This window comes from Phaethon aethereus (genome assembly GCF_964289735.1).
Source record: "Phaethon aethereus genome assembly, chromosome: 1".
NCBI classification, from domain to species: domain Eukaryota; kingdom Metazoa; phylum Chordata; class Aves; order Phaethontiformes; family Phaethontidae; genus Phaethon; species Phaethon aethereus.
This window is the reverse complement of record NC_138575.1, coordinates 162,510,552-162,537,049: the sequence shown is the minus strand read 5'-3', so window position 1 is coordinate 162,537,049 and position 26,498 is coordinate 162,510,552. Positions and strand designations below refer to the sequence as shown.

Here is a 26,498-nt window from a genome sequence, read left to right as displayed (position 1 = left end):
GGCACGGGGTGACCTGGCTGGGGTGAAAGTGTTCCCGCAAGGAGTGGGAGAGGGACTCACCGATGGCAGATCGGGTCACCCCCAATGGCAGTTCATGGCTACTGGGCATCCAGCTCAAGAGCTGGGGGCTGTGACACACCAGTGGCCAAGGTGGTCTCTTGCTCCCGGTACCTTAGGTCCACCCTTCTCCGTAGTGCACCAGTGGGGTCCCTTGGTATGTAAGGGATTTGCCAAATCATGCTGGTGGCCTTTTCCCTATGATGGGACTCTTCTAAATGATGGACCTTCTTCAAATCTCTTTTGATTCACTGCAACTCTTAAACGAAGCATCTTTGGAAGGCTCCCTTGTGCGGGTGACTTGCTGTAGGAGGCTAACGTGGTCAGTTTTACAGTGCTCTCCTCCCATTTCCTTCTGATCCAGTCAGCTAGGCTCTTCATGGCCAAGGCATGTCTCCTGCTCCTTTTTGATGCTGTATAATTGATCTTATGGCTTTCTCTGAAGCACGTTAAGGTTCCTGCTGTGTTGTTGAGGGAACTGTTGTTGGCGTGCCAGCCCATTGCCTTGTCCTTGCTGGGCTGCTCACCTGTTGGTCTCACGGGCATCCCAGCAGCGAAGACCTGTCCTCACTACTCGCTCTTTCTTTTCTAACCTGGTTACAGTGGAGGACATGTGGTATGGATGTTGGAGGGTGTTGTCGGTGTGCTGGGACATGTTAGCTTTCCTTCACAGGCCACCAAGAGAGAAATAAGGTGTCTCAGGGCTTGGCTGTCAGTTCTTCAGTTATCTTTGCCTACCTTTTCACTGCAAAGTGGTGTGTCCAAACCAAGGGAGTTTAATCGCCGTCCTGCTCATATGAGCAAGCTTGAATTAAAGTCTGCATGCGACTGCTTGAAGGCTTTTATGAGACTTGTACCAGAAGAGAGGAAGGAGGTACATCAGGGAGTGTCACCATGCCACGCCCATTTTCTTGCTTGGTCTTCTGCTCTTCTTCTGCTCCACCACTGTTGCCTTTTTTCTTGCCAGCTGACCTGCAGTCAAACAACTTACCTTCCTTTACTGGCATTATATCTGGCATGGCTAATTTTTTCTGCACTTGAGATATTGAAAAAAGTTGAAGAAAATTGCCTCTTTCCAAGCTCTTATCTTCATCTTTTACAGTTCAGTCAAGTTCAACTTAATAGTGGAGTATGTTGTTTACCAGCAAAAAATCCGTGTCACCTTGAGTTACCGTGTGGTCCTACCTGTAATTTACACAGTCCTCTCCTGCCTTCCACGAAAACACTCGACCGTTGTGATGAGTGGGTGCGTTAAAGCTGCCCAGCCATTGCTTAACTGTGTGTAGTGCTGTATTGTGAGACTCCATAAGGGTTTTAGACATATTTTCTGTAATGCAGGAATCTGCGATTACATTGACTTCTCCAAAGGGGCAGAGTTGGAGGGCTTAAATCACTGCTCTGCTACTGCAACCCATCCTGAGTCGTGTGGGAGGCTTCATCTAGTCCTTCCACTGGAGGAGCCATGTGTTTGTTAGAGCCCCACACAAGGCGACTTTGCATCCTGTGAAGACTCTCACCACTCGTGTAATAGAAACTAGACATTTGAGTAATTCGAAGTGAGATCACGCTTCCCTCTGCTTTCTCTGTGTTTGTTCCATAGGGGTCTTCCCCGATACTACGCGTTGGCTGCCTCTTGGTCCATGTGCGTGCATTAGACTGAAGATTGATTTCAAGGGTTGTCCATGGTCGCTTGTGATGTATTCATCGCCACTGGTAGCCAAACATGAAGCTAAGATAAAAATAACTGGTTTAGATTTTGAGTGCCAGTGAGGGGAAAAAATGGGAAAGGAAAAAGAAAAGGAGCTATGTAATTGAGGAAGAAATAATCTTTATTTCCCTATTGTTCTCAAATTATTTTTGAGGCAGTAAACACAGAAATAAAATAAACTGATATTAGTTTAAACTGTTGTTTCTTTGTCTGAATTTTCTTTGTCGTGTTTGTTAGAGTAATCTGAAGGATGTTTGTCAAATGACTTACAATTTCATGTGTCGTCTTTTTTTTTTTTATTGGTGTCTGCAATATCTGCTTGAGTTCTTTCTCTTCTGAGCAATTTAATACTGAGTACGCTTCCCTTGATAGTGCAAGGCAAATTATTAAACCATTCTCTACAGCCATCCTTCTCAACATTTGTTTGAAAGAGCGTCTTGAGAGACTCGGAGCTTTTTGTGCATTGCAAATGTGCTCTTCAGTAGAACATTTTGTCTTTTTCCATTTAAATAAATACCTCCTATGAAGTCTTTAGTGTTAAGACTCTTACATCATTTAGACAGTCCATCTTTTGTAACATTTCCATTTTTCTTCAATATTTTTCTATTTTTTATGTCAGTTACAGGCAGTTCTTATTCTCTAACTTTATGAATAAAATGGTAATTTTTATTTTACCAGCTTTTAGTTTCTTACAAATAATTGAAATCATTAGAAGAGCAGCTAATGGGTTTTCTTAGCCTGTTGGAAAATGAATCAAGCTGAAGTCACCTGAGAATTTTTGCCTTCTTTTCCTTTTCTACTTTAAAGTAAGAGAGTGAATTTGCTTTCTATTTTTTCTTGAAACGGAAGTGCATAGGTGCATATAAATATGTATGCACACTCACTAACTTTGGTGGGCAGACTTGCAAGGTGGCTTTAGAAATACAGAATTAATTTCTCAGCAAAGTTTCTAAGTTGTTTTGTTGGTGGTGTTTGGTTGGGTTTTGGGGCTTTTTTCCCTAGGAAAAGAGATCCAACAGCTGAAATATTTCAAGTGTAATATAAGAGATCTTTTCCTTTAGGTGTTTGTGCTGGTAAGTTGTATGGCAACAAGTGAAGTCGGAGGCATTTGAACTCTCCATCAAAAGCTTGATATTTCTGTTACTAGTACAGTGTGGTCCTTCTGAAATTATTTTTCTCAAATAGTTCAGGATGTCTCATTTTCAAGATAGGGGATCTTTTTCTGATCTCCATTTCTTTCTGTAAAATTAGATATGATTTTACTTAGACTAAAGGAATTGTGTTTTCATAAGCATGCGTATTTGCAAGTCAACATACTCTAGATGTGAAATTATGCAAAATTCAAGAACAGTTTGAAGCTTTTTTGTTTACCTTAAGGAAGAAATAAAACACAAAGTTACGTTTTGAAAAATCTATGACTAATCATTCTTAAGGCTTAACTAAATCCTCTAAGTCCTTGCACATACGCTTAACTCCACGGGCATGTGCAGTCCTCCAGACTCTGTAAGATTGTACATATTCACAGCAACTGCAAAGGGGATACTTTAATGGGGCTGTGTTACCTGTTTTTTTACTTTCTGAGAGAACTTAGGAAGCAGATAGACCTGCACAGGAAAACTGAATGCCCATACTGTGATGCTAGATGGAAAATGCTTTTTAACTCCGTCCAAACTGAAGTCTAGTAGTTTTCCTTGAGTGTTGAAAGAGCTTTTGGCAATTGAACTCTCATGTCCTAAAATATATAGGAAAGTGCATAAATGCAAGTCCTGTAGAACACAAGAAGTCATCCCTCTCTGCCTATGAATATACAGTCAGTGTTTTCTTCAGATTTTTTTTTTTTTTCCTTTTTGGTATTTCTGCATTTGAAAAATAAGAGTTGAACTGGATATTTTGGGGTGGTAGAGTTAGCGTGGCTGTCTGTGGACAGCAGCAGAAGCTTAGGTATCTCAAAATACCCTGCCCTTCTATTGACAGGGTCCATTTTTAGCCCCACGGAGCCCGGGATTATTGGAATTGAGAAGTTCCTGATTTATGCAATGGTGAAATGGTTAAATCGATTGGGTGAGGCCACACACATTCCAACCAGAATTTGCTGAGGGGCTGCCGAGGAGAAATCCCAAAGGAGAAGAAACAGTTTCTGCTCTTGTCAGAAGCTCTTCCAGAGGAGTATTTACGGCTTAGGTCCCTCCGCAGCTGCTGACACTGCTGTCTCTGTGGCTATTCTTGCTGTGTGCTGCCACCGCGCCGGACGGTGGCTTGTGCTAGCTCTTGCTCTGCCAAGGTTTGAACAGCACGTGGCATCTTCAGGTGTCTAGTATCAGTATCAAGCAGGTGATGCCTAGCTGCTAGCAGGCCCATGGTTGCAAGTGCGTTGGCTTATTCAAATGTCATCTGATCTTTACAAGCATGTGCAAGTTTGCTGAAGCTGCATGGTACGGAAAATGGCAATTTATTTTTTTTTCCAATAGGAGAGGTGCTTGGGGCACCAGGTCATTATTTTGTTAAAAAATTTGTGTGTGTGGGTTTTTTCCTAACTCTAGTGAATGTTTGGAACTTGGAGTGTCTAGCTGGGAACCAGAAAATTGTTCTGCCCTTGTAGAACCAGTTGCTCAGATGCCTTCTAAAACCATTCATGTCTTGGAATTAATATACTTTTTTTTTTCTTTCCACAAGACTGCATATTTAATCCTGAGAGATCATACAGTGTCATCTACATTTGTTAGTTTTAGCTTGTTTTCTTAAGGAAACAGAATTTGCATAATTGCACTATCCGTATTTTTGCCAGTATCATCCTCGCACCCTCATAACTTTTGAACACCTTGGCCAGTTTGAAGCGAAGTTGGCAGAAGCAGACATCTCAAAGGCACATCGCAAAGTTCTTGCTGGCTATGCAGAAATCAGTGTCTAGGTAGAAGAGAGAGATCCAAATTACTACCCCGTTAAGGAAGAAGCTCTAGCGTGCGCTGAGCCGCTCCCGAGCGTGGTCTGACAGCCACGTGTGCATTTTGGCTGGCCCTCACGGCTTGAGCAAGTTATATTTGTCGTCTGAGTTGTTTCCTGGTCTATAGTTAGGAGAGGAGGGAGGATGTTCTGGGGGAGGAGGAGGGAGGGAGGTGGGTATGGGAGGAAGCTGGGAGTTTAGGGAGAATAGGGCGGGGGGGGGGGGGGGCGTGGAGCTGGAAATACCCTGGGAAGAGAGGTTAGGAATAAGGGATGGACATCGGCGAGGCGTCCCTGTTTCCACTCCTCATCAGATAACCTGTCTTTCAAGGGTGATGAGGTGTCCCGGGTCAGATCTTAGGCTATGCTGAGGGGTGGAGGAGGCGGGCGCCATTAATTCCCGCAAACAGTATCAATAAATTGCCTCAGTTGCCTTTGGATTTGTATGGTCAGCTTCAAGCTGAACTTTCCCCATTTCAACTATGCAAGGGAAATGTAATTTGATTAGTTTAATCATGGATAGCACTGCTGCTTTGGTAAGATGACAGGTATCCAGGGCTGCTGCCTTCCCAAGGTACGAGGTAAAGCGCAGAGGGAGGCTCAGTTTAGCTGGTACAGTTTAAAAAAGACTTAGCAAGTCCTCAGCGTTCAAACCTGAGACGGGCAAGCTAACAGGAGACAACGCGACGACATTGCATGGTGACGCTCTTCCTGTAAGAGCAGGCTCCAGTACTGACAAGGAGGTTGTCCAAAGGCAGCTTGGACAACCAGCTCCTTGCAGCCATGGGTGGTGGAGGACACGTGGCAGTTGGCGTAAGCTGAAACATGGCAGGTTCAGACTGAGTGTAAGGAAAATCATGTTCGTGGTAAGGAGAGCTGAGCAAGGGAGCAGAATGCTTGGAGAGGTTGTGCAGGCTCCACCCGTGGAGGTTTCACCTGGCTGGAGAAAGCTGACCTGACCCCGGGGCTGACCCTCTCTGAGCAGGTTGGACTGGGTGCCTCTCAAGGTCCCTTCCAACCTGAATTAGCCTTGCCTTTTTAAAAAAAAAAAAAAAAACACACCACATTGTGCTGCAGAAAAGTGTCCTTCAGCAGTTTTGGATTGACTGTATAGATTGGAGCTATTACATTTACTAGTGGGACTTTCATGATAAGCATGCTTAGCATATGTATTGACCCCTGTCCTAAAAGCAGAATTCAGTACCTGAGCAAAATGTTTGTGGATGCATTAGTCGATTCTTGGCTTAAGAGATAAAAGAAACATTATTTTGCTTGCTTTTTTTTTTTTTTTTAATTCAAGCATCTTATTTTTATGAAAGATAAAGGTAATTTTAGTAAGTAAAAATTAACTCATTATTATGCATAGGCAATTCCCAGCCTGGGCCTGGATCAATTATTACTATTGTTACTATTAAAGCAATAGTAAAATACTGAAGAAAGCTGTGGGTTTATAAAATATTCAAGACAGAGCTGTGGCTGTACAACTTGTACACAGGAAATGGGTTCTTAGTATTTTAATATGCACAGTTACGGGGTGCTAATTCTGCACTCGCCTCGTTTTGCTCATTTTAAAATGTTAATTTTTAGTACATACCTGTTTTTTTAATACACTCCGGTCTGTGGGCTGACTTGTGCCATTGATTTTAGGCAAGCTACCTATTGTTCTTAATAAGGAAATCTGTTTATTTTTTAAAAAAAGTCAGTGGTGTGACATGGCTCGTTAAGGGATGTCTTCTTGATATTAAGCCAGCCGGGTAGCCGGTAGCAGCCCCCAAGACCATTGCCCCTGCAGAAGTGGAGCCTCTTGTTGCTGCTGCTGAGTGGTGGGCACTGGAGTCCTGTGAGTCCCCGGCCCCTTGGTGCACCCTTTCCCTCTCCCACTTCTGAATTGGAATGAAGCCTGTGGCACACCCTCGACACGAGCCACAGCACCTTCCCAGTCTGGATTATTAGCAGTAGAAAAGTAGTTTTTCTGCTCAAACCTTCCATTACCTGCCTTAAATTTGGCCCTGCGCATCAGGCTAGTCTAGCTGCAGAGGGTAAAGGCGGAGGAATGAAAGGTCGGAGGTAGGTACCGTCCTTGCAGGATGAGGGGCGTAACAGTGCCGGGAATTTAATCCCATGTCTGTTCATCATGGCTATCCACTGCAGATAAAGAGACAGCTCATTGAAGGTGAGCTTTTTGCATCAGCTCGCACGGGAAGTGCACAACAGCTTATGATGTGCTTGCCGATAACCTTCACTTCACGGGTGACAGGAGTTTCTGTGGACCAAGTTTCAAACCAATCTGTCTGCACCCTCAGTTTCAGGACTCTGACTCACGTTTGGGAGCAGGTTAAAAGTTGTATGAAGCAATTATTTTCCCTGCTGCCTGCCTCATCCTGCTGACAGAGTTTGTGCCGCAGTGCACCAGGAGGACTGAATGCCTATGGAACAGCTCCTGAACTGCTGTGGTTTTAAGAGCTGTGATGAACCAAGCCTCAGAGGCTTGATACTGATGCATCCTCAAGCTGAAGCTCTCAATTTTGTCTCTTCATCTGTTATGAGGTGATGTGCTAGCATAGCAGTTTTTTGCAAGAATCCAAAGTGGACTCTTGTTGTAGATGTTGACCCAACCAACATGTTGAATACTTCTGCATGTTGTATACAGTTGCCTGTTCTGCTGTTTGGCTGATACGTGCTATCCTCTCAGTTGCACTTCGTATTTGGCTTTCTAATAAACAAAAAAATCCAGGGTCCCATTTGACTCAGATGATATCACAAGTTTGAATTTTTGTTCTTGCGATGATCGGTCATTGGGAATCAGCCCCATTTCAGTCTGAAGCTAATCTCATTAGGAGTTCACAGAGACATGGAACATTTGTTAAAAAAGGAATGAAAAGTTGCTTATAGGCGTTTTCCCCCAACCATTGTAGACACAAAAAGTGAAAGCTGGTCTCAGAATTTATTTCATTTTGGTAGCTACGGCTGGATTAGTCTGCTCACTATTTTCAGTGCTCATTCTGCTGTGGTTTATTTTGGGTCATTTCCTTTTAACAAGGCTTGTTCTGTTTACAGCGCTTTCTATAGTAGCGTGACGGGGCCACACAACTCTTTTATAGTACATTCATTGCTAACCAGGAGCTTAAAAAACTAGTAAATGAGGCACAGACATGAATAAGTTTAGAGAGGACAGTACATTCTTGTATGTTTGGATTACTTTGGAAAGTTTTCTGAAATAACCAATCTTTTGTGCACTTGTGGGTTGCTTTGCAGAGCTTGAAGCGATGCTATATAGTAGCCGTGTGCTTTCAGAGGCGGGAGTGGAGGGCTGGCTGAAGGCATTCTTCAGGCTTAAGGTACTTCAGAAGCCACTGTGGCTGAGAGTTGCTCTCAATCCTTATTTGAGGAGCACTTTCGTTTCCGTATGTAGATATTTCCATCAGGTAGAGTAGTTTGGTTTGATTTTGCTGGTTAACTTTTCAGATTTGCCATATGAACCATTCATATACAAAATAGATCAAGGTTAAATAGATCTCAGTTTAAAATGTCTTAATCAGTTGGCCTCATCAGCCAACACAAAAGCATCCGCTCATTGCCTGCGCTGAACATGCTCCAGTTTAACATTATGAAGGCAATGGCCTTGTTCCCCCTGAATGGAGGAGCCAGGCCTCATCTGTGTCCATTAAATCGTGACTATTTCTGTTTCTGCTCATGCCAGCTCACAAAAAAAAAAAAAAAAGCGCTCCTTTTGTGTACTTCTTTAAACCAGAAGGAATTAGTGACTCCCACAACAGAAGTCAGAAGGTGTCCTGAAAATGGCTGCGTCTATGCTAACAGGATAAAACAGCAGCAAGAAGTGCTCCTGAGTGCCAAGACCTTCTTTTTTCTTAGATTTTTAGCTTTCTTGAACTCTTCTGGCCTCTGCCGTTTAGCACACTCCCAAACAGTGGCCAGGCACAGTTCAGGTAAGGGCTGATGTTAATAGCGTGGAAATAGCTGTTTGCATTCCCATGTCCTCGGTGCAGGAGAACCTTCCTGGGCACGTTTAACTTACTCCTGTGTAGCTAGTTACTACATCTTAACAGCAGATTAGAGGCAGAATCAGCAGTGTTTCGGTGTCTGAGTAACAAGTATAAAATTAACGCTGTTCTGGGGCATTTGAAGCGTATTGAAGGTTTTGCAGCAGTGTGTGTGCACGCGCGTATGCATGCGCTGAGTCAGCGTACGTGTGTACCGTGTGACCTGCTTGCACAGGGATCTTAATGTTTTCTTGGCTATAGGAGGATATTCCTGCTTGGCTGCGAATTGTAAAGCCCTTATACCAGTGAATGGAAAGTTTAAAAAACACATTTTAAAAACGTCTCAAATGGGAAACTTAACCTCCTACAAGTTGAGTGTGTCAAATGCAGTTTGACTAATGCTCTAGGTCCTCTGGTCACAGCTCTTAAAATTTTGTGACGGTGTGTGAGCCGTGTCATCGAGGAGCTTCTGATCTCTGCAGATCCTGCCCTGCAGCTGCACAACCTGCTGGTGCACCCTGCGATTTCCCTTCCTGGGGGAAAACATATCAGCACATATTATGCTGCTCTACCTATGTTTTTGTCAGCACGCACGGCTTGTAGAGGTGTGCTCCGTGTCCATCTCCTCCAACCAGGCCACCCTGGTGGTGACTGCCCACCCATACTTTAATTGTCTCTTATTGTCTCGTAACTGCCTAAAAACTCCTGTTTTCAGGTTGATCGGGGGCTCTTGCTTTGCTGTGTACCTTCAAATCTAGTTGTGTGCACTGCTTCTAAATTTAGGCTGCGAAAGTACCAGCTTCACTTCGGTTCTTTTATACCTCAATAGAAATACTTCAAAGTTGTGCTAATGTAGTAAAAACAGGAGGCTAGAAGGCAGTGAACGGTGATAAGGGTGAACGTACAAGAGAACACAAGCGGAAACTGGCTGCTTTAGATCCTTACTGCGACATATATTTTAATATAATGTGCTTAAAAGCTGCATTTCTCCTACAGAAGGTTTAAATTTGTTATTCATAATGTAATTTATAAAAACATTCATGTTATGGTAACACCGTATAATCTAGCCAAGATACCATGAGAGGCAGTTCAGGATAATATTCAGAGTGTTGATTGTATAGCAGTTATCTGTACTTAACAATGAAAACGCTGTTTCAAAGTCTTTCTCTTTTTTTTTGTGTGTGTGGCTAACAGCCTTTATGATCAGTCAGAGGTAGTAGGCTGAGGCAGAGCTCAAGGCCATCAGCTTCTCCCAGCTTGCTACATAGTCCCCAGGAAACACCCTGTATTTCATTAGCTCTTGCTTACTTCATGGTGTAATATTTTGCTCAAAGGCATTAAACTATCATCAAAAGCAGCAGACCAATTAGTGTGACTTCTTTTTCCAGGGTCGTTGTACAAGGGAGAACTGCAAGTACCTTCATCCACCAACACATTTAAAAACTCAACTGGAAATCAATGGCAGGAACAACTTAATCCAACAAAAAACTGCAGCAGCAATGCTTGCCCAGCAAATGCAGTTCATGTTTCCAGGGACACCGCTACAGCCAGTGGTAAGTATATTTCTCTGATGGTGTTACTGGTAAGTAAAGTTGAAGTAGAAGGCTATATTGACCTGCAAAATTTCTCTAAACTAGTATCAGTAAAAACAGTCCTCATTTGTTGACTTAAGGAATTGCCAAGATGCTAGAGATACTTTAATTTATATTTGCATTTGAAGATACAGTGGGGTCTTGCTGTAGTTTTGATACATTTTTTTTATCCCAGACTAATTTGCTTTTTTTGCCCCCCCCCCCCTTTTTTTTTTTAATCCTTCAATCAGTTCATGTCAGGTTTAGTCTAGATTTGCAAGGTTTTTACCTATAATCCTTCTGGAGGTGAAAATTTGTATAATAATAATAATTTGATAGTAAGCTATTTGAGTAGGAATGCAAAGTTTCTCAGGAGTCTATGGGTTTGAATGGCTTTAAATAGTTTTTAATCCCAGTAACAGGAACAAAGGTTAATGTCATTCTGGGCAGCATTTTCTTACTCTCTTGAAATCTAAAGTGTCCCAAAATAAGACCGAGAATTGCTGGTGCGTGCACTTTGCAAATTCAGCATTTTGTCTTAAGGTAATACATATGGTGCCTGGGACAATTCAAATCCAGAAGGTGACATAAAACTAGAGTCTTGCAGGCACGAGCAGTGTCTTTGGATATACATGAAAATGATCAATTGCTCTGGGCTGCCTTTGCAGTTGAGCTTCTCCTTGTACCAGACTTCGAAAGCACGGTTAGGCAAGTAATCTGAATTAAACCTTTCACATGTGGCTGCTGACGATGTTTTCTCAGTCTGAATGTCTGGTGTAAGGCACTGGAGTGGGATTTCCTTCTCTAACTTGGGGCATCTGGAGTGTTGGCATCAACTTCTGCCCTGGGCTTCCTAGGTCCATTTATGGTTTATCAAAAGAAATAGGCACTTCTAATTACTATTTGCTTGGCTGGTTTCAGACATCTGCATTCAGATTAGATGATTTGGTTTTATAAGTGCATTTGTCTTTCCACGGGCTATCACAGGAGCCAAGTGTCAGCATCTCAGAGGAAGACAGCTGTATTTGGTCACAGGAAGCTCACCTTTTTCAAAAGTGTTTTTATGCTTGAAACATCTGCTGTAAGGTGGGAGGCATGAACGAAAATTTGGTGCTAGGAGTCCCTGAATTTCTGGTACATGTTTGTCAAAATGTATCTTGGTATATTGGCATAATGTGTTTTGATATTTCCTGGCTTTTTACTGCTTGATTTTTTACCAGAAAAAGTTTCCATGAAGTAATAGATTCCACCTCTTAGTATTATGAGAAAAATTGAAGTCACAACATTACACTTTTTTCTGCTCATCCATTTAATCATTCGAACTTTACAATTTTGTTGACAGAATGCCTTCTGTACTGATTGCTGTGATAATAGAGCTGGGTTTTGTTTCTCTGTCTCACATAAATTGCCAGATTAAGATGACTCAGCCTTGACCAAATGGATAAAAAGTGAAAGAAAATTCCATAGAAGTCATTTGACGCGTGGACATTCTTAAAATTAGATCTGATATAAAGCTGTCATTTATATTTTATGTAACACGTACTGTCCCCAACGTAGTTGAACTGTTGTTTTGTGTACATGTTCATTATTATGCTCTAAAGAATTTAGCTCACACTTGACATATAAACTGTGCTGTTTGATATCAACCAGTTGATCTCTGATAAAACCAGAACATTATTCACTTGATCAGGTAAATGCCATTTCCATACAGTTGAGTGTCCCAGCTAATCTGCTGCTCAAAGCATTTTCTTGGTACCAACTCACATTGATTTATAATTTAGTAATTGGTTCTAAAGCCAAAAGAAGAAAAAAACCCACCAACACAAAATCCAGAAATAAACCTTATAGCTTCTATGCTTTCTCTTGCATATTTTCTATATACTGTGCGTGGCTGGCTTCCCATCTCCAGCAGAGGCCATGCAGGCGACCCTGATGAGAAAGACACTCTTCCTTCGTTAAGTGTTTTCAAGTCTTTCCCTACTGTTCTGCTGTTGAGTGGTTCATTTCTAGCTGCCATCTTATTTGGGAACTTAATTTCTGACAAAGCTAATCTGAGATGTGTCTTGGTTTTCTGCATAATTTTCCATCGTTTCACTCTCTGAAGTAAATGTCAGGTCTCCAGAACTAAAGCACTTTCCAGGTCTGACCGTGGTCTGACCACGGTGATGTTCTGCCTCCACCCCACATGGAGGTGGTGGTAACAAACCCACCATTCAGCCTTGGTAGAGCTGCATTTTAGCATCACACAAGCACTCTTTCTTCTGGTCTTGATTTCACTGACACGCTGTAGGAAGGCATGAAACAGATTTTTAGACCCATATCATTCCTTCCAATCAATTTTTTTTTGTAAGATGAACTCTAGCTAAGCCTGAATAATCCCTGTCTAAATATTATGTCCAGCTGAGATTATAATATTTATTCTGCTTGCCACGGCTGACAGCTGAGCACACAAACATTCACAAAGGTGAGGTTTTTTGATGCGTGAGCCATAGTAATATATAATTGCAGGAGGTGGCAAAATACAGCATGCAAACAGATGGAAGTTACATGCCATGCTCATTATATATGCTCTTATTAGAAATATGGCTTTAATATAGTTAATAACGCTTCACCCATGAAATCTGGTACTTTGAAAAATAGCCTGTTTTCCCAAGGAAAACAGGTATTGAGAAAAAGCAATAAAGTCTCTGTTATTTCTACTTTCAGATGTGTAAATAAGGCTGCAATGTAAGCTGGACCTCCATAGAGATTCAGGTTCAAAGTACGACTCCCTTTGCATCAGCAGCCTCTTTTCCAATAATAGAGCTGTAAAGTGCGGTTCTTAGTATGCCACTGGAATGTGTTAGTGATTAAAAGAAGAGAATATGTTGTGTGTTTTGCCAGCTGTTTGACATTTTTTGATTAAGAAAATGAATCGGCACCAGAAAGAAGATGCAAAAGACAACTAATAGCTTGATTAAGGGGTTGGGTTTTTTTCATCTTGGTCTGTGTTTTCGTTTTGCAGCCCACATTTCCCGTGGGTCCCACAATAGGAACGAACACGGCTATTAGCTTTGCTCCTTACCTAACGCCAGTAACCCCGGGAGTTGGCTTAGTCCCGACTGAGATCCTGCCCACGCCGCCTGTCATTGTTCCTGGAAGTCCACCGGTTTCAGTCCCCGGTTCAACTGCTACTCAGAAACTCCTCAGGACTGATAAACTGGAGGTACTGTAGACACCGCCATGACTAGAAATACAATCCTCTGTTAGGCTGTGTGAAAGAACCTGGAGGGAAGAACTCTATTGTTTTAGAAGCGATGCTTAAGTTTAGTTGCTACAAATAACGACCACGTAACTAGGCAGGTTTTCTACACTTGCAGCCAGTGGTCATTAAACGCTGTTATTTTTAAAGTAGCGTGTTCGCTCAAATTTAATACGTAATACATTCTTAAAGTATGTAATACATAATACATTCTTAAAGTTCATCTCCTCCAATATACCTCAAGTATACATGCCTGTAAAGGTATGCTTTGATGAAATACCTAACAAGCACATTTTTATTGCAGCATTAATTCTGTCCCAGCTTTTACGCATTGATATAAGGGCAATTTTATAGCCTTACGGGTCAATATTAGGGGAATTTTATAGCCCTTCAGCCTTGAGCTACAAAGGGAGATGTCGCACGTTACCAGCCCTGGGGCAGACTGAAGGGGCAAGCCCCCAGCTATCTGCAGAGCCTCCCTGGTGCTGAGCGATCTCCGCATGGCTGGGCTCAGGGGAATCTGTGACCCAAGCATGCAAGAAGGCCAAATGGCTCTCGCAGAAATCAACGTCCTTTCCCAAAAGCCTAAGCAGTAGCGTCTAGAGCACATTTCTTTCTAGGAGAATCAGCATGATCATTCTGCCCCTTTTCGGAAATTGTTTTTAAGGAGGCTCTCCGTTCTGTTTGTGGACTCCGTGAACGCACTGATGCGTGTCTTCCCTGGGTCTCAGCAAGAGGAGATCCTTCCCTACCAGTGGAGCTGCAAGAATATAAAGTGTAGGCAGAAAGGGACTGAGTATTTTGTGATTTCCAGTTATGCAGGGGCAAGTCACTTCAGTAAGTATCTTTCCCAGGTGTTTTCTAGACAGGAGAAAGGAAAGGCATTTGGGAATGCTTCTGTTGCATGTCAAGTTCATTTAGCTGCCGTACCGCAGAGCTACCCGAGGAGCCAAGCACGTAGGAGTAAAATAGATGCATTTCCCTCTCCCAGAAGAAGATGAAGGGTTTATTAAATTGAATTCGCTGAAAAACTTGAACTAACTGGGAGAGGGGGCAGGTCTGTCTTTCGGGGGCGCGGGGCTCTCCCTGCCCTTCCGTGTCGCGCCCGGCTCTTCCCCTGCAACGCGTGTTGTTTTGCACGTAGGTGTGCAGGGAGTTCCAGCGGGGAAACTGTGCGCGTGGAGAGACTGATTGCCGCTTCGCGCATCCGGCAGACAGCACAATGATTGACACAAACGACAACACCGTAACCGTGTGTATGGATTACATAAAAGGTCGTTGCATGAGGGAGAAATGCAAGTATTTTCACCCTCCTGCACATTTGCAGGCCAAAATCAAAGCGGCGCAACACCAAGCCAACCAGGCTGCGGTGGCAGCCCAGGCAGCTGCGGCAGCTGCGACTGTGATGGTAAGTGCTGGCATATATGGCTGCCTTTTTTTGACAGAAGCTCTTTGATGCCTATTTTGCTTCAATTTAATGCTGTTCGCTTGTACTTTCTTTTCTCTTTTGCCTCTTTTTTTTCCTTTTTTTTTTTTTTTTGGTAAAAGATAAGAATTTATAAAATTATTACTATTGCTTGATGGGAGGAAGCACTTTTTTTCTTTATGCCCTTATTTTGATGCTGTATTTCTATCCAAGACAGTGAAGCAAATGACACTCTATACCACTTCTGTTCTCTGCCTTGATTATATGTTAAATTTGCCCGTAGTATTTCCAAACAGAAACAAAACCGATAAGCTTCAATGTCCTCTGGAAAAATAGGGGCACATATGCTGCTTTAGCTCTTTGATGACAGATATACATGTGGAAATTTGGAAGAAAAGGAAGAACAGCAAAGAGAGAGCTTTTGCATGAGAGATGGGTAGTAGAAAAGAAACCTGTATTAAAATTCAGCTCACGCCACCGTAGATGTCAGACAGTTAGATATCTGAGCCCAGCCTAGCCACCTTGGTCTCACTTTGTAGGTAGTGGGGAAAAACCAGCACGTTCATCTGATCTACCATTAGTGCCTGTCTGAGCATGAGAAAAAACTGCCCTCCGTAGACAAATGTCTGTCCCCGCTGACTGAAAAGTGTTGACTCTGTCTTTTTGAACTTTCATTAGATGAATCTCACGCCTAGAGATTTTTCTTGCCTCTCCCACTGTCATGGGCAAGTTACTTGAATCATAGGGATTAAAAGTAGTAAACTAAAATGGGAATCACTAAAAAAAGCATAGTAACTATAGTCAGAAGAGATTGAGGGCTTTCTATTTTCAGATATTTTAAGCTCTTACTTAAAACTGTTCAGACAAGTCAGCCCATCCATTTACCAGTATTGGATCTCCCTAATGGTTGCTACCAGGAAAGTTGATAAATTTAAATAGAGTGGTATTGATAAAGTTAGATAAATCGAGCATGCAGGATCTGACTTGGGAGACGAAATTGCTGGCAGCAAATCAAAGAATCATTGTCCTCATTGCTGGCAGTGGACGAATAATTAAGCAGATGTGGTTTGTGGACTTGTGGGCAGTGCATACAATAGTTACAGACAATACAGTTATTCTCTGGGTAAAAAGCCTACCAGAAACACAGTACAGTACAGTATATAACTACCCGAAGCTATTGTATTTAGCAAATTAGCAAAGACCAGACTTTTTGAGGGACAAAGGATAAGTTATGCAAGAAAGTAAACCTCCAAACAGAAGAACATTGCTTAAGTTTCAATATTCTTTCTCTTATAGTATCCCCAGTCTCTGTTTCAAGTTGGATGATTTTTAGTTAAACATTCCTGTGCTTGCAGAAATTGAATACCATCTGGAAATTAAAGCAAAGGAGATTTTTTTTAATTCTAATTAGCTTCTACTGTGCAATATTTATTGTCCATTTAGAGAATGTAATATTTCTATGCAGTATACTAAAGAAGAAAGAGGTGAGATGAGGGGATTAATTTTTTTTTGCACTTTAGTAATGGTTGGATATATATCCTATGATTTCGAATAAGCCATAATTGAAGTTGCATTAGCCTTAAAGCAAGATGAAGCATCTTTGGAAACACAGAATTGAAATGTTGGCATTCTAATATCACAGGAGAAGAAGGCAGGGACCTGTAATTCGAGGTAATTTTTTGCAAGAAAATATGTACAAATTATTTTAATGGCATATTTAGACTACCGGACAGAAAAGGTTCTTCACAATCCAACTTTTTTTTGTTTAATATAGATTTGAAACAGAGTGAATCAAAAATCACTGGAATGGCAATAACAACAAAAATGTGGTAGAAAAGATATATGCCTGCAAGGCCACCCAGGAGCGACCAAGAATACTCAGTTGGATCTAGAGAGCGAAAGTGAGGCAGAAATACAAAAGCTGACCTGTAGGGTTCATTTGCAGGTTGCTCCCAGGTCAAAATTGTGTCAGAAAGGTTTTCCTTCCTGGGGGAGCTGGCTGCATTGCCCTGTTCCAGAGCTCCATGTGCTCAGAGGGGTGAGTGTTATGGGTAGGGTTAGAACATTGAAGGTCAATGAATTCTGCAGTCTGGGACCATGCAGAAAATGCCCTGTCTGTATTTCTGTACACTGAAGTTCAGGAATTTTTACTCAGGTGTCTTAGCTGACCTCATCATTTGAAGTAAAAAGAAAGGGGAAAGACACTGTGAAAGAGGCTATAGACTGTGTACAGCTTAAATGTGAAGTGCATTGGAAGACAGCGTCAGCTATCATTGTACTCGAGGAGCTCCAAATAGTCATATGGTGCATCAGAGAACATAAGAAGTCACTGAAGAATGTACAGCCTAAGTTAAAATGTGAATTCATAGTTGGTGTTGGAAGGGACCTCTGGAGATCGCCACGGCCAGTGCCCCTGCACAAGCAGGTCGAGCTAGAGCAGATAGCCCAGGACATGCCTAATTGGCTTCTGAAAGTCTCCAAGGATGGACACTCCACAACTTCCCTTGACAAACTACTCCGTGGTTAAATCATGCTTACAGTAATTAAAAAAAGAATTCTTACATTTAAATGGAATTTCTTGTATTTACATTTGTTCCCATTGCGTCTTGTCCTGTCACTGGGCACTGCTGAGAAGAGTCTGGCTCCATCTTTACTGCCAAGGGAGTAATATATGTATTATAGTAATATACACTGATGATATCCCCCTGCATCTTCTCTTCTCCAGGCTAAACAGTCCCAGTTCTCTCAGCCTTTCCTCATAGGAGAGGTGCTCCAGTCCCTTAATCATCTTTGGGGCCCTTTATGGGACTGTTTTCTAGTATGTCTATATCTTTCTTGCACTGGGGCGCCCAGACCTGGACACAGTGCTCCATATGTGGCCTCACCACTGCTGAGTAGAGGGGAGGGATCACCTCCCTCGACCTGCTGGTGATGCTCTTCCTAATGCAGCCCAGGATGCTGTTGGCTGCCTTTTCTGTGAGGGCACATTGCTGGCTCATGTTCAAGTTGGTGTCCGCCAGGACCTTGAGGGCCCTTTCTGCCAAGCCTCGGTGGCCCCCAGAATGTACTGGTGCCTGGGGTTGTTCCTCTCTAGGTGCAGGGCTTTGTATTTCTCTTTGTTGAACTTAGTGAGGTTCCTCCGTGCCCGTTTCTCCAGGCTTTCTAGGTCCCTCTGAGTGGCAGCACATCTATCTTGTGCATCAACCACTCCTCCAAGTTTTATACCACAGTTCCAGCTGAACTTTGTGTTGCTGATCACAACCCTTTGAGCCAATCAGTTGAGCCAATTTTTTAGTCCACCTCACTGTTTCCCATTTAGCCCATACTAAGTAAGTTTGTCTGAGTATGAAATGAGAGGCAGTGTTGAAAACCTTTCTGAAGTAAAGAGAAACAACATCTATTGCTCTCCCGTCACTCACAAAGCCAGGCTCTTTGTAGAAGGCTGTCATGTTGGTTAAGCACAATTTCCCCTTCATAAATCTATGCTGACTACTCCCCATCACCTTCTTGGCTTTCATGTGTTTGGAGATGGTTTTCAGGAGGATTTGTTCGATTGCTTTCCCAGAGACTGAGGTAAGGTTGCCCAGCCTGTCATTCCTCAGACCTTCCTTCCTGCCCTTTTTGAAGACAGGAATGTCATTTACTTTCTTGCAATCTTTGGGAACTTCCCCCAATCGCAGGGACCTTTCAAAGATAATTAAGAGTGGCCTTGCAGTGACATTGGCTAGCTCCTTCAGCACCCATCAATGCATCCTGTCATGTCCTATGCGTTTGTGTACATCCAGTTTGTTTAAATGTTCCTTAGCCTGATCATCCTCCTCCTCTGAGGGTAAATCTTGTTCACATCAGACTTTCCCACTGGTCTCCCACTGGTCTTCTGCTGGCCTGAAGGTCAGTTGTACCAGTAAAGACTGAGGTGGAGAAGATGTTCAGTACTTCAGCCTTCTCAGTGTCCTGTGTCACCAGGTCGCCTGCCCTGTTCACCAGCGGGTCCACATTTTCCCTAGTCTTCCTTTTGTTGCTGGTACACTTGGAGAAGCCCTTCTTACTGTCCTTCACATCCCTTGCCAGATTCAGCTCCAGGTGGTCTTTGGCCCTCATAACCAATTCCTGTATGCTCGGGTTGTGTCCCTGTTCCTCCTGGGCCATCTGTCCCCACTTCCACCTCTTGTTCGCTTCCCTTCTTGCGTTGGAGTTTAGTCAGGAGCTCCTTGCACACCCGTGCTGGCCTCCGCTGTGTGGGTCTTGCTCGTATTCCAGGAGACATTATAGCGTATCAGTGTGACATATGGCAGACAAATACTATGCCTCAGTATGTTTGATCATTTTTATCTTTATCTTTTGATCATTTTTTGATCATTATTATCTTTATTTTCTTTCCATAGCCTTTTCCTCTCCAGTCTGTAGCTATTGATTTTTTTGGTTGTTAGTTATGTAGGAGATCAGATGTTGAGCAGGAGGTAACCTGATGGAACAGAGAGGACACGGAGGTTTTACTATCAGGACAAAATGAAAGAAAAGATGAAGGTGGGAGAGAAGAATGGACAGTCAGTCTGAAAGCCTGAAAAGAGGGGGAGACTAGATGGAAACGACGATGATGAGTAGGTTTAGAAACAGATCAAGCTAGAGCCTTCAGGTTGGGAAAACTGAGACTGAACTTACTGTGGAAGATGAGAGGAAAGCCAGCAAAAAGCTTCAAAATAGGGAGGTGAGGTTAAGAAGAGCGTGGAGAAGTCGAGAAAGGCAGTCAGAGATAATAAGTTAACAAGTGAGATCAGTTAAGATCTACATTTGCATAATAAAGGTAATTAACTGAAACGCTTTACTCTTAATGACATTGATTTGAATTTGTGGGCTTCACCATTGCATAATGTTGAATTCAGTCGTAACGCTTCACCTCCATGTAGGCTTCCATCCATGGTGGACGCAGAGTGGCTCTGAGGCTGTGCCCCATGCAGACGGAGTGGTGGCCTCTGCAGGAGTACCCATGGCGGGTCCCACACGTCGGCTGCACAGCACCCGGCTCAGGCACGAGATGCTCTCCAGATCCTCACTTTGCACCAGATGTCTCTTGTTACGTCTGAGTCTTGGACCCAGACAGATGAGCAGATCCTGTAGCTCAGGGAGTAATTGTAATTGTAATAAAAAAGCTCATTGTAATCCAGAAATGCGCTGAAGGAGAGATGGGGAAGGCGTTGGGAAGCCTCATGCAACGTAGATGCGACAGAGCCAGGAACACGGAATAGGCAAAGTGAGGGCTATCCTGCAAAATACCCTGTTGGCACTAGCTAATCTTGTGACCTTAAGCTGTTTGTAGGTATTTTGTGCCTTGTCCTCTTTTTTTTTTCCCACTTTTGTTCCCTATTTCCACATACTGATGTAACGATAGACATAATCTGTATATCCTAAAAAGAGCTAAATATCAGCCTGTGTTTAAAAAACAAAAGTAAGAATTCTGATTCCTAAGTAAATCTTCCTTTCCTTTCTAAAGGTTTGTAAGAAGTATTTACACTATAAAGGTTGAAAGTAATATTTTATATGAGAAGATTTTTTGCAGAATGCCATCATATCAGCTATAAGTTTGACCTTATTATGGCTATAAGTTTGACCTTATTATGGAAGTATACATAAACGTATATGCCTATGTACTATGCCTAAATACTTTCTTTTTAAAAAATTAATAATGCTAGACTGGTATCCTAACTCATACGTTGACGTTCACTTATGAACTGAGCGCAGTATTTTTACTCCCTGCTCCTGAAGCTAGTACTGAAGGTTGTAGCAGAATTTAGAAAATATGTTTTAAATTCTGAAAGACTTTTTTCCCTCTCAATGTAATGTGGTAAGTTACAAGGAAAAAAAAAAATTACAAAAATCACCCAGCTGTAGGGGGGAAAAAAAAAAAGGAATTAATGATAAGTTAGTGTAACCAGACACATTGTTTGTTCTGCTTTGTATTGGAAAAGGAGAACCTCTCTCATTTTGAACTCCGAATCTATTGAATGACGCACTTCTCTTAATTAAAAGACCCTCACCTCGCAAGCACTGGTATTAATAGCATTTGTAATGCATTACAACTTTCACTGGTGCTTTGTATTTGAAAATGTAGCCTTCCAAATTGTTTTTTTCTGCTTTAGAATGTGACTTAACTAACTTATCAGGAATTCTTGTAGGCGTATCCTTACAACTTTCTGCATCTCTGTGAAGTGTTTATATGATGCTTAATAGTGTCTGCAAGCTGCTGTTTTTACTCAACTTTCCTGAATTTCAAACATCTATATTTTACTCTCTTATATGCTTTTAACTAAGGTATAGTAGATGCATTTTTGCTTCGGTACTAATTCGAAATGTAATATTCATTTCTTTAGAAGACATTTTTGTTGTTGTGCATGCCTAGTGTTTTGTATGTTGTATATTGCATTCAGAATATTTTTTTCCTTCTCACCTATCCACAAATGCAATGCCGTTCCCATGATGCACCTCTGCTTGCTGTTTACCTGTATGTTAATTCGCTTGAATCCCATTGGCCCACTGCCATCATGTGCTCGCTGCCTGTTATTAAAAGACTCAGTCGACTGCCAAAGCAATGAAGCGACCTCTCGAAGCAACTGTAGACCTGGTACTTTGACCTTTCACCTTTTGCTTTGCATGTAGCTTTTTTTTCCTTTTTTTTTTTCTTTTTTTTTTTTTTCTTCAGAGAAGCAACTAATGAAATTTGTATCGCTTTACTTTCGAACATCAACCGGAAATGATTTCACCTACTCGTTAATTTACCGGAAACTCTATTTATCCATCTCATTCTCATACGTAATAAACGCAGACGATTTAGTTTGGTTCCTAACACGGTTTCATTTTTTTAAATATCCTCTCATGAAAAGTCGAATTGAGATAAAACTGCTTCTGTAATTGAAAACGCTTAACGTAATCCATTAATCTGTATAATAATAGGAATCGATATTTAAATAAAAAAAAAGAAAATACTTGGCAATGAAACACAAGTGGTTTTTTCTCCCTGTAATATTTGAAAACCTACTTAAAGGCAATGCCATTTTCGTTGCTTTAAAGGCCTTTCTTTTCAATAGTTGTGCTGCTACAGTTTTAGGTTAATAGTACCACGCTTTTGCTATCAATAACAAAATTTCACTCATTTTACATTGCTGTGCTTTGAGTTAATATGCATGGCGAGGCATCTTTAGCCGCTTTAAAAAAAATAATAAGTTTTTGTATTTATGTGTACGTTACAGACAACGTCTTAAAAACGATGCCATTTTAACTAACTTCCTTATTTACAGGCCTTTCCTCCCGGTGTTCTTCACCCTTTACCAAAGAGACAAGCACTTGAAAAAAGCAATGGTGCCAGCGCCGTTTTCAATCCCAGTGTCTTGCACTACCAACAGGCCCTCGCCAACGCTCAGTTGCAGCAGCACGCCGCGTTCATCCCGACAGGTACGTTGTGCCCACGTTGCACCAGTTTGCTGTTACTTAGGGAACCCCCGTGTCAGGCAGCCGTGCGTAACAGGCGGTTTGCTTACGCTCCCTGCCCCCCGCTTGAGCTGAGGCCCGCACAGATACTTCCATGTCACTTTGATTCCTCCCGCGAAGTGCGAGAACCGAAGCAGAAATTCCAACACGCCGCCAGGCTGCTTTTCACGTCCACGGCCACGCTTACCGTTGCCCAGAGCTTGCCCCTTTCTCCCTCCTTTAAAATGGCTGTATTTGGGCTTGCACCTGCCAGCGCTCTCCTGGGAGACGAGAGGGCGAAGCTCCGCTGGGAGAAACGCTGGGGGAGGCGTCGCCCTTCAGAGGTGCCGCGGGGAGCGCGCGGCGGCCGCGGCGCGTCCTCCCGCTCCTGCGGGCGCCGGTTTGCGGCCCCGGGGGTTACCCCGGCCACGCTCGAGGGCGGCGCCGGCCGTGACCTTCCGGCCGATGCCTGCGTGGAAGCGCTGGCAAAACGCGTCGCTCCCCGCAGCTGCACGGGAGGGCCGTCAGGCGTCAGATGCGTTTTCGGGGTTTTCATTTTGGAACGCCACCAGTACTTTTCCTAGCGTTTGTGGCTCATAGCCGGGGACGTAATTCTTCGTGAGGGGCGATCTGAAGATGAGTGAATGTAATTTGCATTTCAGTGCACAGGACTCCCTAAAAATCAGAGCGTTCAGAGGTGGTTTGAACTGCACCGTGGCTGGTGGCACAGCCAGAGGAAGAACGTGCCAGGTGCTCATGTAACCCTCTAAATTATGTCAGTCACCCCCGCTCCAAACTTCCCAAAGATAAATATCCTGCCTAATGGGTTCCCTGATTTCAGTTGTAATTAACAAACTATATATTTTAGTATCAGAACGTTACCGAGTGAGAACTTCCAGAATCACTTAAAACGACGTGTTTGCAAACGCTCTTGACATTTCAGCGATGTTATTTTAGTTCATAAAAATAATGTCGGTTAAACAAGAAATGAAATGCAACACATGATGATTTCCCCATCTATCAGCATTCCCATATGTTTTTAAAGATAAAAACAAACACAGATGGCTTTGACTTCATGGAATTTCGCTATAAGGCCTGAGTAACAACCTTGGAGCCTGCCCCTGTATTTATAATAGTAAGTTATAGCATGCTGTATTTTGAGCGCATTGCTGCACCAGAATATCTGTGGCAGAAAACATACTGACATTTACGGGAGTGTTTGAAAAGAAAAATAGTAATTGTGAGACTGCCTGTTTGGACATGAATGGAAGACTGCCCTGTGCTTACAAACATACAGAAATTTCCACAAATTTATTTTACGTCGTCACCCTGAGAATTTGCAGTATGATACGCATTATTCCTTCTCTTAAGCACTCCCTTTCAGGGCTTATCGCTATTATGTGCAATTGCCAAGGATTTCAAATTGACTATGGAAAATACAGTAGTTTAAACCTTTTTCAGTGAAACAGCATTTGGATATTTTCCAGACTTTTGGATTGCTCACGCTTCCTCAAGTAGCTCATTCTTTATGCTTCTTATTGTCCATCCCTCTTTCCAACTAATGGTTGTAATTATAGATTTATCTTATATTTATCTTCCAATTTATCTTACAAATTTCTCATGGTAGGAAGGGTGGATCTTGGAACCAAAACTTAAGGGCCAGGTTGTTGGCAAGCCCCAGAACAAATGCATGAAAAAAGAAGAAACAGAGGGGTAACATAGCAGATGGAGCCCAGACCCAGAGTGGAAAGCCTTTCTCACGGTGCTGAACCTCCTGCTCTTTGCAAACATCATCAGCACCTAAAAAGGGTTAGAGAGAGGAGAGGGCTATGGGAGGAGGTTAGGAAAAGGGAACCCCCTCTGTATAAGTGGGTGTCACGAGCTTTTCCTTGAAGATACTACATCTGATATTCCCGTGGTTCCTGGGAAGGCTGGGTTTGGTGGGTGTAAGGACTGTCATGCCACCCAGGTCTGAGGAGCAATGCATGGTATTACCTGTTGGATTTTAAATGATTATGTGATATTTTCTGAACTGGTATAATTTTCAAATGTGTTCCTTGTGTGTGTGTGTGTGTGTGTTAAGTTAAATTTTATGACAAGTTTTGTTGCTGGAATATATATAAAACTTAATTGTTTTATATAACTTCTCTGCTTTCTTAACCACTTACTCCCCTAATAAAAAGTGTGGGGCTTGACTTGGCATGGCTTACCTCCAAAGTTCTGCACTTTGTTTGTTCTACATCAGTTTGATTGCTTTGTCACCTTCTCCTTATTGTTTGGTGAATGATCTTAAAAACAACAGACCTTTTCTCTCTTCCCATTGCTGTTTGTTAGTGTTTCTATAGCCTCTAGAGGAGGAACTTTATGTATTCTCCGGGGACTGTTCTTGGGTAAGGTCATTCATAGTTACACTGCTACTGCGACGGTCCGATAAGGGGCTGCAAGTAGTAGTTAAGCAGGAATACAGGAAAAATATTTGACTTTGTATCAAATATGCGTGTATGTGGGACTAGTCTCCTTACCTGCTTGCCTTCGCCAGCTTGCTATATGCTGTGTACTGAAAATAATACACTATTCTGTTTTTTTCATTTGGTCTTCCCAGAAAGGTTAAAGGTGGACGAGGCACCAAAATTAAACCACAGCAGGCAAGCGGTCTTTCCAGAGCATCTTTGAGGTGTGCTGGGAGCCTTTTGCTGGAACATTACACACTTGGAGGTGTTTAGCTTGGGGACTTGTCACAGTAGTATTTTCTTTGGTCAGAAGCACCTCTCCATCTCAGGTGTTGTGTTAAGAATGAGTACGTTAACATCAAACACAAACAAAATTGGTGAATGTTGATCTGCGCAATGTTGAGCCGAGTTACGCGATGAGTTCTAAAATCCCCAGATAAGGTGATATTTAACCAAAGACATTTCTGTAAAGGAAAACCAGTTGCTACAAAAGTACTAAGTGAAAGGATAAAAGTACTAAATTAGAAAGTGTATGAAGTATCTTGTATGTACACAGAAACGTGCCAAAAGTCACACGGTATACTCAGGTAGGAGTTTAGTAAGAAGATAATCACCTTTTTTGTCTTAAAGCAAAACTATGAATGACCTTACAGTTTCATTTAACTAACTTACTTCTCTGTGGTTATGCTTGAATCTCACTTTGAATGTTAACTCTAAACGGCTAACCTGTTTCTTCCCTTTATCCACTTTTTTCACCTATCATTGCATGACACGCAGGGTCAGTTTTGTGCATGACACCCGCTACCAGTATTGGTAGGTTCCAAATTTCTTTATTGATCTCTTTTTATACTGTGTATGATGTATATTCACTTGTTTCAAAAATCCTAGGCAAGATTTAGACAAAGACTAGAATTAAAGTTTCGCTTTTCCTTTTGGTTGACTTTGCAGAGTGTTTAGATTTGTAGATGAAAGCCGCATTTTAGATGTGATATCACCTGCTATAACAACTACACTGCAAAAGCATAATACCATGAATTCCAGTCTGCTTTTCAGTTTTCAGAGTTTTATTTCTCTTTATATTTTATATTGTCTAGTACTACAAAATCATAAAATACTGGAAAAAGCCAGCGAATTTCATCAGTGTTTTAAAGTTTCATAGTGGTGTGCCTGTTTCTCCTTTTTGCTGTGTGTTAGAAAGTTTTATCAGCGTTTCCCAGAAATGCCTACTTTGATCCACAGAGGTTCTGTTGAAACCCATGATCTGAATCCTGCTGCTCCTTTAAATATATTTACAGCAAAATTAACATTTTGGGCATGCAAAATGGAAGTCCGATGCAACAGCCTTTAAGACGGAAAAGTCATCTTTCTTCTATAGATATATCCCAGTGATTTTTTTTTTTTGTGGGACTACTCAGATAAGCAGTTAAAATATCAAGCCTTTAAAACATCAAGTTAATAATTCTTCCATGAAGATGCTGATTAAAACTCATTCTTAAAATGAGCAAAAGCAGCAATGTTCACAAAATTGACATTGCTTTTTTAGATCAAACAAAGCACTATTTAAATCAGCAAAATTATTATCATCCTTCTCCTGATTTTTGCCTCAAAGCAGATGGTAATTCAACTCTGGTAAAGTCTAACCG

At 42.1% G+C, this 26,498-nt stretch overlaps 1 protein-coding gene across 25 annotated transcripts in view; it reads left to right on the top strand.

Moving 5' to 3' along the window:
• MBNL2 (muscleblind like splicing regulator 2) overlaps positions 1-26,498 on the top strand; it is a gene marked incomplete at its 3' end in the record, with an annotated part of 77,712 nt that overhangs the window by 35,139 nt on the left and 16,075 nt on the right. For 3 of the 25 annotated variants that reach the window (XM_082000890.1, XM_082000891.1, XM_082000892.1), the window contains exons 2-5: positions 10,095-10,259; positions 13,282-13,482; positions 14,663-14,926; positions 22,237-22,390. In XM_082000890.1, the coding sequence (XP_081857016.1) occupies positions 10,095-10,259; positions 13,282-13,482; positions 14,663-14,926; positions 22,237-22,390 (784 nt within the window). Of the gene's footprint in view, positions 1-9,936; positions 10,260-13,281; positions 13,483-14,662; positions 14,927-21,509; positions 21,564-22,236; positions 22,391-25,632; positions 25,669-26,498 lie in introns of those variants that run through there. The other 22 variants (XM_082000887.1, XM_082000898.1, XM_082000909.1 and 19 more) reach the window with 19 other exon arrangements.